The sequence below is a fragment of the Primulina eburnea genome, chromosome 2, assembly GCF_022965805.1.
Source record: "Primulina eburnea isolate SZY01 chromosome 2, ASM2296580v1, whole genome shotgun sequence".
Taxonomy (NCBI): domain Eukaryota; kingdom Viridiplantae; phylum Streptophyta; class Magnoliopsida; order Lamiales; family Gesneriaceae; genus Primulina; species Primulina eburnea.
Genome location: NC_133102.1, coordinates 4812380 through 4825397, shown reverse-complemented (window position 1 = coordinate 4825397; position 13018 = coordinate 4812380). Strand labels below are relative to the sequence as shown.

Below are 13018 nucleotides of genomic sequence, written 5' to 3'. Positions count from 1 at the left end.
TAGCCTTACTTGTTGTCAAACCCCTGAAATAGTAGAGTCCCTCTCGTTGTTCACCCGCACCAATCAGCATCCTCGAATTGTGGTCTTGTATAACACAAAACTTATCAGCAAATTGGACAATGCAATTCGACTCCTTGATTAGTTGAGATACTGAGATCAAGTTACACATTAAACTAGGAACATATAACACATTCTTCAGTTTTAAATTGGCATCTAAAACAAAACTCCCTTCTTTTGTAGCTGTTGTGTCCTTTCCATTCGGCATCCCGACTCGACACGGGAGAACTTCTTTTACATCTCTCAATGTGTCAAGACTTCCAGTCATATGGTGAGAAGCCCCAATATCAATTATCCATTCTAATTTATTTTTCTTACCATTCAATCTTCCCTGACTGCCTTCTTTTGGCGTGTTCAAAAGATTGATCAATACGCTCCATTGTTCGCCGCTCAATCCAATTTTATCTGCTTCGTTTGGCTGTATGTTAGATGTACTTCCTTGTGCAGTTACTTGTGCTGCATTGGCCCAAAACTGCCCATTACGACCTCTTCCTCTATTGGCAACAGTTGGTCTCTGTCCTCCTTGTCCACGGCCCGCTCCACGACAAGTTCCTCGAGGACGATCTCCCCACCAGTCAGGGTACCCAATTAGTTGAAAGCATGATTCTGGATCGTGTCCATTTCTTTTGCAAATTGAACACGTCACTCCTTTCTCCTTGGTCTCCATCCGTCCTTTCGAGTTTGTTGTTGTTTGAACGACAAATGCCATAGGCTCACTCCGTTGTTCCTTCCCTCGGGATATGCTACGAATTCGCTCTTCTTGGACAATCATGACATATGCTCGGTTCAGACTTGGCAGTGGTTCACTGCTCAAAATGTTGGAACGTGTTGTCCCATAGATTGAGTCATCCAAGCCCATCAAAAATTGGTGCAATTTCTCCTCTTCTCGTTTCTTGTCCAATTCTGGACCAATATCACACTTACATCCTCCACATCGGCACATTGGGTACTTCTCGTAATTACCCAACTCCTCCCATATCATTTTAAATTTTCCATAGTAATTCATGATAGTCGCCCCTTGTTGTTTACATTCAGCCAACTCAGATTTGAGTTGTTGAACCCGTGGTCCATTCCCCACCGAGAGTCGTTCTTTGATGTCGTCCCACAATTCTTTCGCAATTTCCACATAAGTTATAGTCGAGCGCAAAGCTGGTTCAATTGTGTTCAAAATCCATGACACCAGCATGGAGTTCACCGTCCACCAATCTTCTTGTTCTGTAGAATCATCTGGCGGTTCCGTAACCGAACCGTCGATGAAGCCAAATTTTTTCTTGGCCCGTAGAGCTGTTCTCATGGCCCGCGCCCATTCTTCATAGTTCTCGCCTCTCAGCTGCACTTGCGTGATAATATTCCCTGGACTATCATTAGCCGAGAGATGATATGGTGATGTGCACTTTTCTGTCATTACACCTTTCTGTTTATCACCTTCTCTCTTGTCACCAGTCATGGCTCTGATACCATGAAAGTGTTTTGAGATGTGAAAGTGATAATCTCATTACGAAGGAATTCAATACAATATATACACAAGAAGTATTCTTCTCCATATCCTACCCTTTATACTATTTCCTAATATAAACGATACACACAATAATTGCTTATTCACAATATTAACACAATATTTCATTCCATATCCCAATATTTACTATTAGCAAAAAAAATAATAAAAATTTTAAATAGATTTTTTAACTAAAGAAATGATTTCTAAAAAAAATAAAATTAATTTTTGGTTTGGTTAACCGAGCTTAACCGTTAACCGAAACCGAAATCAAGCTGGAAAGGTAGAAGTCTTTGGTGGACCCTTTCCAGTCAAAAATCATTTGAGACTGAATTTTCGGTATCGATTCAGACTATTTACTAAACCGTGAACATTCTTACTCGAAACAAAAGAATCTCAATATGTCTGTCACATTTAAATGTTATAGTAAAAAATTCAAATTAACAAAATGATATGAATAGTATAATTATTTTATAATATTTCCAATACTAAAATATATCATTTCAAATTTCTCGCTCAAATAATATAAAAATACGAAGATAATCATTTATGAGACGATCTAATAAATCAATTTAATATTTGTTCGTACAAAATGTAAGCAAGCGTATGTTGCTTGGGCTAAGACCATAAAGACTACATTGTATTACAAATCGTGTGTTTGGTTGAGTGGATTAAATAAGGATAGATTAATAGTCAAATATTTATCGTTAAAATTTTAAGTTGTTTTAATAATTATTTTGACCCGGTTTAAGATCCAATTTTATGGATAACTATTTGATTAATAAAATTAGATCTTAAATCGAGTCAAAATGATTATTAAAACAACTTAAAATTTTAATGATAAATATTTGTCTATTAATCTATCCTTATATATATATATATATATATATATATATATATATATATATATTTATATTTATTTTTAATTTTGTATGTTTGTGTATTCGCTTGTCATTAATCTAATATCAATTGAGCCCGAGAAGTAAAACCCTCGCAAAACCCCCAACACTTCTCCATCATTCCCCATGCGTCACCTGCTCAGGCCCCTCCGCCGCTCTCGCTTGCTACGTCACTACCTCGTACAGCGCGCCAACTACAAGCCTCAGAAAGTCCAACCACCAACGTCCCCGCCGTCGCCACCTAAACCGCCGAAGAAGCCGGCAACATTCAGTTTACACGGGGAGTCATGGGAGGATCCGTACAGCTGGATGTCGCAGCTGCACGACCGTGTGGCAATGCGTCACATGGACGTGTGCATGGAGCAGGAGGAAAAGTATACCGAGGCTGTCATGTCCGACACCGATCGCCTCCAGTCTAAGCTCCAATCGGAGATGTCCTATCGCCTTGCACCGTACCTATCCACCCCTCCGATCCGATGGGGTCCCTGGTAATTGAATAGTTCTGTTTCAATTGTGGATTTTGTTGATATTTAATTGATTTAGATTAGATCTATTGAGTGGTCTTTGTAAATTACCCACTGGCTGTAAGTAAAATTAAGGGTTTCAGACATGAGAAGTGGACAATGTTTTGAATCGGTGCAGGTTGTACTATAGGCGAGTAGAAGAAGGGAAGCAATACATGGTATTGTGTCGTAGATTGGCTAGCTTAAATGAAGAGTTTATTTCTTATAAATCTCCATCCGCTGGATTTGATTACACTTCCGGGAAAAAAATTGAGCAGAAGTTGCTTGATTACAACCAAGAAGCTGAAAGGTTTGGAGGTATGGAAATTTTTATCTCACGCCGTCTTATTATGATGAAGTCACCTTCTCTAATTTTAATGATGCCGTATTTTTGAGTAAATAAGCAGGATATGCTTATGAAGAACTTTCAGAATTGTCACCTGATCACCGGTATCTTGCATACACTATGTATGACAAGGACAATGATTATTTCAAATTATCTGTCAGGGATTTGAATTTGGGGTCACTTTGTAGTAGGCCCCAAGCTGACCGTGTATGTAATGTGGCTTGGGCAAAGGATAGCCAAGCCTTATTTTATGTAGTGACAGATGACAATAAAAGACCCTTTAGGTTTGTTCTACTGAGTACACTTTTTTCCTTCTTTGCCTCTGATTGTGTTACAATACCGAAGTCAAATTGAGCTTGTTTTTTCCAGAATTTATTGTAGCATGGCTGGTTCAAATGATGAGGATATACTGCTCTTGGAGGAATCTTCAAAAAATGTTTATTTGAACATCAGACATACCAAAGATTTCCAGTTTATGACCGTATACAGATTCTCAACCACTTCATCTAAGGTAGATTTTGAGAACATTTGACTGCCTTTTCAAGTGTCTGGAGTTGAAATTGTTTTTTCTATTTGTGATCCATTATTAGGTCTTTCTAATAAATGCAGCAGAACCTTTATCTGGAATGACACTTGTGTGGGAGTGTAGTATGAATGCCCACTGCATCATCGAGCATCATCAAGGATATCTCTATCTCTTTACAAATGTTGATGACCAGGGTCAGCAGATCGATCACCATTATCTTCTACAGAGTACAGTGGATTCCTCGCTCTACCCAAGGAAGTGGGAAGTGAGCATACCTCTTTATTTATGACCAAACCTCAGGTTTTCACGTCAATTCACGATCTTGAGCTTGTTCATCTTCCATGATCTCTTGCAGAATGTTTTTGCCAATGAACAAGAACTGATGATTGAAGATGTTGATTTCTGTCACTCACATTTGGTGCTTATTATAAGAGACAAAAGAAAATATGGACTATGTTCAATTTCTTTACCTCTATCAAGTGCCAAGGTAATATATGTCTTCAATATGCAAAATTTCTGGGTCCAAGCTGATGTGAGCTATCTGCTTATATGTTCCTACTATGCATTTCACACTTTTAAAAACTCGCTTTAGAAAATTATGTTTTTATGCTTTTTATTATGTGTTCGGTGATCACTCATGTTACTGGCATTGGTATGTGAAGCTTGTTGTGTTTATCACTATTAACTTGTGTTATGTTGTGTTATTGACTTATCAGTTGGGATCTCGTCTCAAAGAATTTCAGCCACAGTACCTGCCTCTTCCAGATCATGTATCCCAAATATTGCCTGGACCTAACTATGACTATTTTTCTTCAACCATGCGCTTTACAATTACATCGCCAGTGGTATGTAAAATTTTCACATAATGCTGGTCTTTCTTTATTTTATGCTATGTTCTTCATTTGAAGCAATCCTGCAAAAGTTTTTCCTGTATTTCTTCATAGCGGAAGTTAGCAACTGAGTTGACAAAGATTTTATCTTGATAAAGTATTTAATGAGTACCGTCAAGCTAGTTTCGAAGTAATTTGTATATATTACATATTTGTAGGTTTAGTGTATTTGTTCAGTGATCTGGTGATAAAATTGGTATTGAATCCCAATAAATATTACATCACCTCATCTTCTCCATTAAGCTGGTGACAACTTTATGCAATATAATCTGGAGAAATTCAGCTGTAATGCATCACAATATAAGAACATGATAGTAGCTGAAGCTTTCAAATATTCTCGCTTGCATTATTCTACTTGTCTAATTTTTCCTCTCATCTGGTGTAAGGCTACTAGGATTGTTTCTCCGCTCCTCTTGTTCTCCAATAGTTGAACAATTTGGTTTTTTTATGCCATCAAAAAGATTTCAGTCAACGGTTTCGACAATAAATTTGCTGCTTTTGAGGGAGAAGTGTTATGGACTTCATAGTTTCTAGTCCTATGAAAGTTGTTCAATTGTGTTCCTCTTTTTCATGACCAGACAGGAATCATGCATTATTACTTGTGATTTAGGATATTATGAATTGATATTTATGTAGGTGTCCAAAAACCAGATTGGCGATCCCCTTAGTCTGATAGATATGTTTGTTGATGAAGAAATGTCAGCAATGGATGGGATTTTGTGGACCTTAAGTTTGCAGTAACGATCTTGCTCTAACATTTAGTATTGTTTGCTAATTATCGGGAATAATATCGAGAAGGAAGAATGATAAGCCCAACTTGTTATGGATCCAATTACCACGTAGATATACTTTTGAGTTTGATAAATTATACACTTCATTTTGAAATTCGGTGGCAACAAATTGGTGTTCCTGATTACAACTAGTGTCTCGTTTTGGTCAATGGAGCCTTGCATTAGGCCACATAATGTAACTTGTTTTTTTCTGGATACTCCTCGATTCCTCGATTTGCCTTATCCTTACCAATGATTTTCATCTATTTTTCCAGATGCCCGATGCTGTAGTTGATTATGATTTACTCAATGGAAAATGGACTATTGTCCAGCAACAAAACTTGCTTCATGAAAGAACAAGGATATTATATGGATCAACATCTATCATTAGCAACAATCAGAAGTCATCAATCTCCAAAAGCTTCTCCAACGGTGGTGATGGTGATGTCCATCCATGGAATGATCTGTCCGATTATTATGCTTGTGAAGAATATGAAGTTTTTTCGCACGATGGGATTTCTGTGCCTTTGACCATACTATATTCACCACATAAAAAGAAAAATGGCCAAAATCCTGGATTACTTCATGGGCATGGGGCTTATGGGGAGGCACTTGACAAACGTTGGCGAAATGAGTTAAAAAGTCTTCTTGACCGTGGTTGGGTTATTGCTTATGCAGATGTTAGGTTATTGAGGCTTATCTGTGAATTTTTTTAGCCTATTAAATTCAAAGTAGTCTATGTTTCGTTGTTGCATAGATATTTCGTGAAATTTTGTGTTCGTTATCAGTCTAGTTTTAGGACATTCTTAAAAATAGATTGCTTGCCCATATGACCATTTAAAAAAAATGGCAATCGTTCTTATGGAAACTATTTAAAACGCATTCTAGTGACTCTGCTGTTGATTTTCATTTCCAGAGGTGGAGGTGGAGGTGGTAGAAAATGGCACGATGATGGTAGACGAACAAAGAAACTCAATTCGATTAAGGATTATTTATCTTGTGCCAAGTTTCTGATTGAAATGGACATTGTTGAAGAAACAAAACTTGCAGGCTGGGGATACAGTGCTGGAGGATTGTTGGTTGCTTCAGCTTTGAACTTTTGTCCGGATTTATTCCGAGCTGCTATTTTAAAGGTACACTCAGCTCTAAAACAAGTTTATCATTTTACTTGATTTTAAAATACCGGTACTCGATACTTTCAATAACGTCACAGCAATGACAAGAGGCTGTATAATTCAAAACAATTTTAATCGAAGAATGCTCAGTGAAGGTCGACGGATCTACGCTTCACCTATGATCCCGTTTTATCTGTGTCGTTTTTTACCGTAATATTTTACTGAAATCTTGATGAGTTAACCATTTGTTTCTTGGTCAGGTTCCATTTTTGGATCCAACTAATACTCTTACTTACCCTGTGTTACCGTTGACACCTGTTGATTATGAAGAGTTTGGATACCCTGGAGATTTTGAAGATTTTGAGGCTATTCGTGAATATTCACCCTATGATAATATCCGAAAAGACACGGTATACCCAGCTGTCCTGGTGACATCATCTTTTAATACAAGGTAATTTCCATCTGTTTATTGTTTTTAGTTCCAGTTTTGAAGTTCTCTTGTCTTGTTGAAACGAAAAAACCTTTGGTGCAAGCTGATGGAGAACAGATGGAGGATAAGAATCTTGGAATTGCTAAAAGTAGGAATTTTTATTACGAGTTGACCGTTATAAACTTTAGTTTGAAATATTTTACTGCTGCTAATCTATGTGCCAAATATATGTACTCTCCTCTCACCTGGCCGCCATTATAATCATAAGGTTTGGAGTATGGGAAGCGGCAAAATGGGTGGCACGGGTGCGGGAGTATTCTGTATATGATCCCAGACGCCCTATGCTCCTTAATTTGACAGCTGACATTGTCGAGGAGAACAGATATTTGTATTCCAAGGAAGCAGCGATGGAGACCGCTTTTCTGATCAAGATGGTTGATTCTCAGTCATGATGCCGGAGAATCAAATATGTTCATCAGTAGCCACTGAACTGTTTCATCTCAACCCGAGTATGTACTCAGCATCTTTTTTTCAATTTTTTCTAGAAGTTTGTCAAGGAGTATGATATGTGGTTTTCCTCGTTGACGCTGATGGTGATCGTAGCTTTCTGGCGAATGGTTTAGTTTGATGGGTATTTGCTCTTTTCATGTACACCAAAGGGTTGTTCATTTTCATATGAAACTGCACCTTCAACAAACAGAAGTACCATAATCCGTCAAGGCCAGTAAATGGTTTTAGTGATAACCAGATAAGATACTAACAAGGCCAAGAGCTGTAAGAGACCAAGTCAAGGTACCCACAACTCATCCCTGATTTCAAGCTCAAACCTGTCGAGTCTATGAATTCGGTATTTAAAGCATACCCAGTTGGCCAGTTGCCAATTACACCATCTCCTCTCCTGTCTGGATACTCTTCCCTCGCACGCTCTCTCTCTCTCTCTCTCTGATGTGGTCGGTCGTATCTGGACTTTGATACGAGTCTCGCCGTTGTAATGATTTTTCTGGTTCATATGGATAATGTTTGTACATCAATATCCTTATTTACCTGTGTTACTCAGATTTGTGAATTCATTCATCTCTCTGAAAACAAAGAAACAAAACAAGAAGCTCTTGATTTAGGTGCATGTCTAAATATTGGTCTCAGAGTGCCGTCTACAAATCATTAAGGTCTATATCCCATTGCAAAGTGACTAAGCTATGCTGCAATTTTGTCACTACTTTGGCCTATTTTTCTATCCTACATTTTTCTTTGAAGAATATAAATATAACACTTGATGCGTTGTGCCCATGTAATTTAATCATTTCCCAAGTTACCGGTTCATGTACCAGAATTTCATCATATGTTACTTGCCGTCTGCCATAACCAGAACTTCAAGAAATCGATGAGAAATTGAATTCACGCGTCCACAAATTTCGAATTGTGACTCAACTGAGAGCAGCGAATTCGAGATCACTAGTCTCCTAAAAAAATATAGGCAAAATCTTATCTGAGACGATCTCATGGATCGTATTTTATGAGACAGATATTTTATTTGAGTTATCAATGAAAAAAATATTACTTTTTATGTTAAGAGTATTACTTTTTATTATGAATATCGGTAAGGTTGATCCGTCATCACAGATAAAGATTCGTGAGACTGTCTCATAAGATACCTACTCAAAAATATATCAAGAAGAAGATACAAAATACACATACCCATTTCTTTCTCGCTCTCTCTTATTAATATTCAACTATTATTATCAACTAACTCAAACTAGCTACCTAACTTTAATTTTTTCGGGTTGCTCCGCAATCTTATCACGCATAAACACCAATTTCTTTCATAAATACAGGCCATCTTTGGATGGAGTCATTTTGGCGTGTTGGTGACCTGTAAGCCACAATCCCATGATGCCTTTTGCAATGTTTACACATCCAAACTCTCAAACTTAACTTCTAAGGAATAGAGTATTCTATTCTAATCTAATGCATGCACAGCTCAAAACTCACCAAATATTCTATCCAAACAGCAGCTTTTGTTTTTATGTCCAAACAAGCGAAAAGCTGTTAAAAAAGTAATGACCCAAAAGTGGGAAACATCATGACAGAAAAGAGTGTTGCTAGTGAGGAAGAATCTGTCCCGAGAATCTATATCCAGATTTAGCAGTTGGCCACTGAATTTGTGGTGGTTTAGTCCAAACTACCATAACTAAAATGTCCCATGGGTCTACACAAAATTCCCATATTTATGCCACCCACTTACTTTTACATTCATACTTACAATTGTCTTTATCTCCTTATCTTGTGGGATTCGGGCCATATAATTAAAGCCAATGAAATAATACTCTCCTGAAGTACCTTAGCTTCTAAGTTAGACATTAGTCCGTTGGAAACTGAGGAATGAATCTCGATCCACTTGTTTACTAGATTAAAAAGATAATAATAATAATAATCAACTATATTAAAAGAGAGACACGAGTCCTTCTGTCCCCAATAAAAATTCCATATGACGAGATTCATATTAGGCAATGGATTCACCTCAAGACACCCCAGTTCCAATAAGTTGATTGAGCGGAGACAGATTGTCTTCTTCACAAATCGATGTACAAATTAATGGTGAAGTGCCTAGTCCTTGATGCTAGTACGACCCTCACAAGACACACTTAACCAACGCACAACGCGATGATTTTTTCCCTTGATCCTTCGGTTGCGACCAAATATTTTTAAACTATTTCTTTCCTTTTGAGACCACTATGTTACGATTTATATGAACAACATAATAACCACATAACTCACAAAATGAGGAAACAAAAAACCAAATTTTAATAGCTAGTCACGCAAACTTCTTACTATCAGAATGAGACAAGCTTCGATCTATGGATTGCAACTGGCTACGAAGATTCTGGTTTTCTTCAAGCAGCCGATCATATTCAAGAAGAAACCCTTCTGACTGTTTTTTCAAAGCTAATGCATTGGCTTCTGCGCTGCTCACCTCTTTAGCCTTTTCTTCGAGCTGTATCTCAAGTTGCTCGATCCTTTCTTTTAAAGTGGTCATCCCAACTTCCAGTGCTCTGATTTCCTCGGACACTACAGTCTTACCATCCTCAAAACCTCGGCTTTGTTTCTTCGCGGCTTCCATGTTCTTTCTTCTTATGCGCAGTTCTCTGATATAATGATGCAATCTGTCAATCATCAGGCCAAGAAATAGTGAAAATCCTGCACAAAAACAATTACAATGAATGATAAATAACTAAAAACTGCAACAGGTACGGGAAAAACGTAATGTCTTGCATAGTTTAGGGACAGTGAATAAACCAAATATGACTCTGTTGATCCGAGTGAATTCATGAGCTACACAGTCTAACAGATAACGTGATGTTCGAATTTATTATGCTCGTTTCTATCAGAGTAAAACTCTGACACTTTTCTTATGGACATTATATGCTTTTTGTCCAAATCATCATAGTATCTCAGATTATACCACATTGGAAAATGGTTCACATGAAAAAGATCTCACTTTTCTGTGAAACCTCTGTAAGAACTAACAATAAAATTTAATATTCTAACACATACCTTACAAAAATAAATCTTCAACCACAAACCAGAGATAAATGTTCCCTTGGTATTCCCAAATTAATTACCATGAAAACTTGATTCAAATTAGGAAATAGAATATTGATTGATATACTTCAAATTGAGATTCCATTAACCAAACTCGAATGATTTACGCGACGATAATCAGGGAGTAAAACATTTATGATGGGTCCCTTCGTCTTCCAAGAATTTTATTTTGAGTAGGTTTCTTGTGAGACGGTCTCACGAATCTTTATTAACGATATTCACAGTAAAAAAGTAATACTCTTAGCATAAAAAGTAATATTTTTTCATGGATGATCCAAATAAAAGATCCGTCTCACAAAATATGGCCCCGTGAGACCGTCTCAACCAATTTTTTGCCTTTTATTTTACGACATCAAATCGTCCAAACCTCAAATCAAATCCATCATTAATACACTCAAGGCAGTAACACAAATAAAAGTTGACTCCATGGATCGCGGTTCGCGGAACAGTCACAATCACGTCACAGAATAATTTTATAATAAAAATAGAAATAATTATATATTTTTAAAAAATTTAATTGAAAAAAATTAGGAAAATTCTGAAAAAATTACAGAAAACCTTTCGCACCGATGGCCACAACCACCAAATCGTCGTCGTCGTCGTCCGCCGTTTCACGAGCACGATGGCGAACCATGTCATGAATTAGCTCACGTAGCAAAGTTATTTATTATAAAGTCCAAATAAATCAAATTACATAATGTTGTATTTTTGTTTTTTTAATACATAAATAATCAGTTGGCTTAGTTTCTTGTAAAGAAAAACAGAAAGTTTACCCATAAGAGAAGCTTCGAGAAGGTTCTTAGCTAGGAGAACCTGATCCGTGGGATTGACCTCGCCTTCCTCGATCCAACGTCTCTGGACAGCCACCACACTGTACAAGGTGGACATCATCACGATGAAAACAGTCCCCGCCACCGTCTTCACTACGATTGGGCCGCGGCCGCGTTTGGCCCGGTCCAGACTCAGTATCACCAGCTTCCTCAGCGGCGTCTTGAACACGAACACAACAATCAGCGCCATCTCCGCAAACACTAGAGAAAACAGCAGCTGCAACATCTTGATTGTAGAACAAATCAGATTCCAGAGTTTAGGGTTTCACTCTAAGAGGGAAAGTATTGGAGCGGGTGATCATGAGAATTGAGAAAATGCAGGCAGAGATGAAGACGACGCAAGTGTAGCGAATGTGGGTTTAAATTTGGATCCGATAACCCAAAGCTTCGGGTCTTATATTTTGAATGGAGCATTTAATATCACTAGGACTTTTAGTTCATATATTTCATTTCAGCCCCTATATTCCTTGAAATTTATGCCGACATCCCATTTTATTAATACTTTAAATTATATTTAAATAAGTTGTATACTAATGAGTTTTTTTGAAAATATAATTTTTGTATTATCAATAATAATTAATCTAATCATACTCACTTATTTGTTTCATCACACAGATTAAAAAATTTATTCGAATTTTTTTAACAAAAAATATTCTTATTTTATCTTTATTTAATATATTAAAAATTGGTTATGTTTTTTTAAGATTAGGATAATATTAGAAATACATTTGAGATGGAGTAGGTCTCTTGTGAGACAGTCTTACGAATTTTTATTTGTGAGACATATCAATTTTTACCGATATTCACAATAAAAAGTATTAATCTTAACATAAAAAATAATATTTTTTTATGGATGACTTAAATAAGAAATTGTCTCACAAAATACGATCCGTGAAATCGTCTCACATGTGTTTTTGCTTTTGGTGAACTGAATATTTGACTTCGATTATGCTTAGTCGGAGAGTCAATTCACTACGTTATCCACCACCTATGTCGACTGACTATCATTAAATGAAACTCACTCAAATTGTTGATCAAATTAAATGAGATTAATTTCACTCGTAACATTAAATGGGCTCACTCGGATGATTGCTCAAATTTTGGTCAAATAAAAATCAAAACCTATGTTTTCCTCTATTCAATCATAATCATTACTTTTCTTTCACAAACCGATTAATTTTTAGGTTTCTTTGGTTTTTTCATGTTCCTCATGGCTCTAATTTCATTCGAGATATACACAAATACACACACATTGTAGGGTCAAACTCAAATAGAAAGATTATTCTATTTTACTAACTCGATTTAGAGTAAGTTTCTTGTGAGACGGTCTCACGAATATTTATTTGTGAAACGGATCAATTCTACCGATATTCAAAATAAAAAGTACTACTCTTAGTATAAAAAGTAATATTTTTTCAGGGATGACCCAAATAAGAGATACGTCAAACAAAATACGGTCCGTGAGATCGTCTCACACAAGTTTTTACCCTCGATTTATCCGTGGAGTAGAACTTATTTATTTCAAAATCCAAGTTCAAGAATCAACAATGAATGGGA

At 36.7% G+C, this 13018-nt stretch overlaps 2 protein-coding genes across 3 annotated transcripts; one reads left to right on the top strand and one right to left on the bottom strand.

Annotated features, from left to right (window-relative positions):
• Window positions 1–2520: 2520 nt before the first annotated feature.
• LOC140822141 (uncharacterized) lies at window positions 2521–8245 on the top strand. Of its 2 annotated transcripts, XR_012115907.1 has the most exons (12): window positions 2521–2939; window positions 3094–3272; window positions 3362–3584; window positions 3670–3811; window positions 3891–4091; window positions 4182–4313; window positions 4543–4671; window positions 5762–6171; window positions 6403–6619; window positions 6862–7052; window positions 7300–7540; window positions 7635–8245. XR_012115907.1 is itself a non-coding variant. In XM_073182894.1 (11 exons), the coding sequence occupies exons 1-11, from the start codon at window positions 2578–2580 to the stop codon at window positions 7481–7483; spliced, it is 2370 nt and encodes a 789-aa protein (XP_073038995.1). In that variant the 5' UTR covers window positions 2521–2577; the 3' UTR covers window positions 7484–8237. The 2 variants fall into 2 exon arrangements, 1 of the variants encoding a protein (XP_073038995.1); XM_073182894.1 differs by having other exon boundaries at window positions 7300–8237.
• Window positions 8246–9842: 1597 nt separating this feature from the next.
• LOC140822132 (uncharacterized) lies at window positions 9843–11847 on the bottom strand. The gene is made up of 2 exons (XM_073182885.1): window positions 11405–11847; window positions 9843–10226 (listed from the first exon to the last, which is right to left on the bottom strand). Exons 1-2 carry the CDS (start codon window positions 11685–11687, stop codon window positions 9844–9846), a joined length of 666 nt encoding a protein of 221 aa, XP_073038986.1. The 5' UTR covers window positions 11688–11847; the 3' UTR covers window position 9843.
• Window positions 11848–13018: the final 1171 nt, after the last annotated feature.

Bases quoted from the DNA above. Each gene is read 5' to 3' on its own strand.
- LOC140822141 (XM_073182894.1), top strand. From the start codon at position 2,578: ATGCGTCACCTGCTCAGGCCCCTCCGCCGCTCTCGCTTGCTACGTCAC. The intron at 4,672-5,761 runs GTATGTAAAATT...CTATTTTTCCAG, and splicing joins TTACAATTACATCGCCAGTG to ATGCCCGATGCTGTAGTTGA. The intron at 6,172-6,402 runs GTTATTGAGGCT...TTTCATTTCCAG, and splicing joins ATTGCTTATGCAGATGTTAG to AGGTGGAGGTGGAGGTGGTA.
- LOC140822132 (XM_073182885.1), bottom strand. From the start codon at position 11,687: ATGTTGCAGCTGCTGTTTTCTCTAGTGTTTGCGGAGATGGCGCTGATT. The intron at 10,227-11,404 runs GTAAACTTTCTG...GTTTTTGTGCAG, and splicing joins TCTCGAAGCTTCTCTTATGG to GATTTTCACTATTTCTTGGC.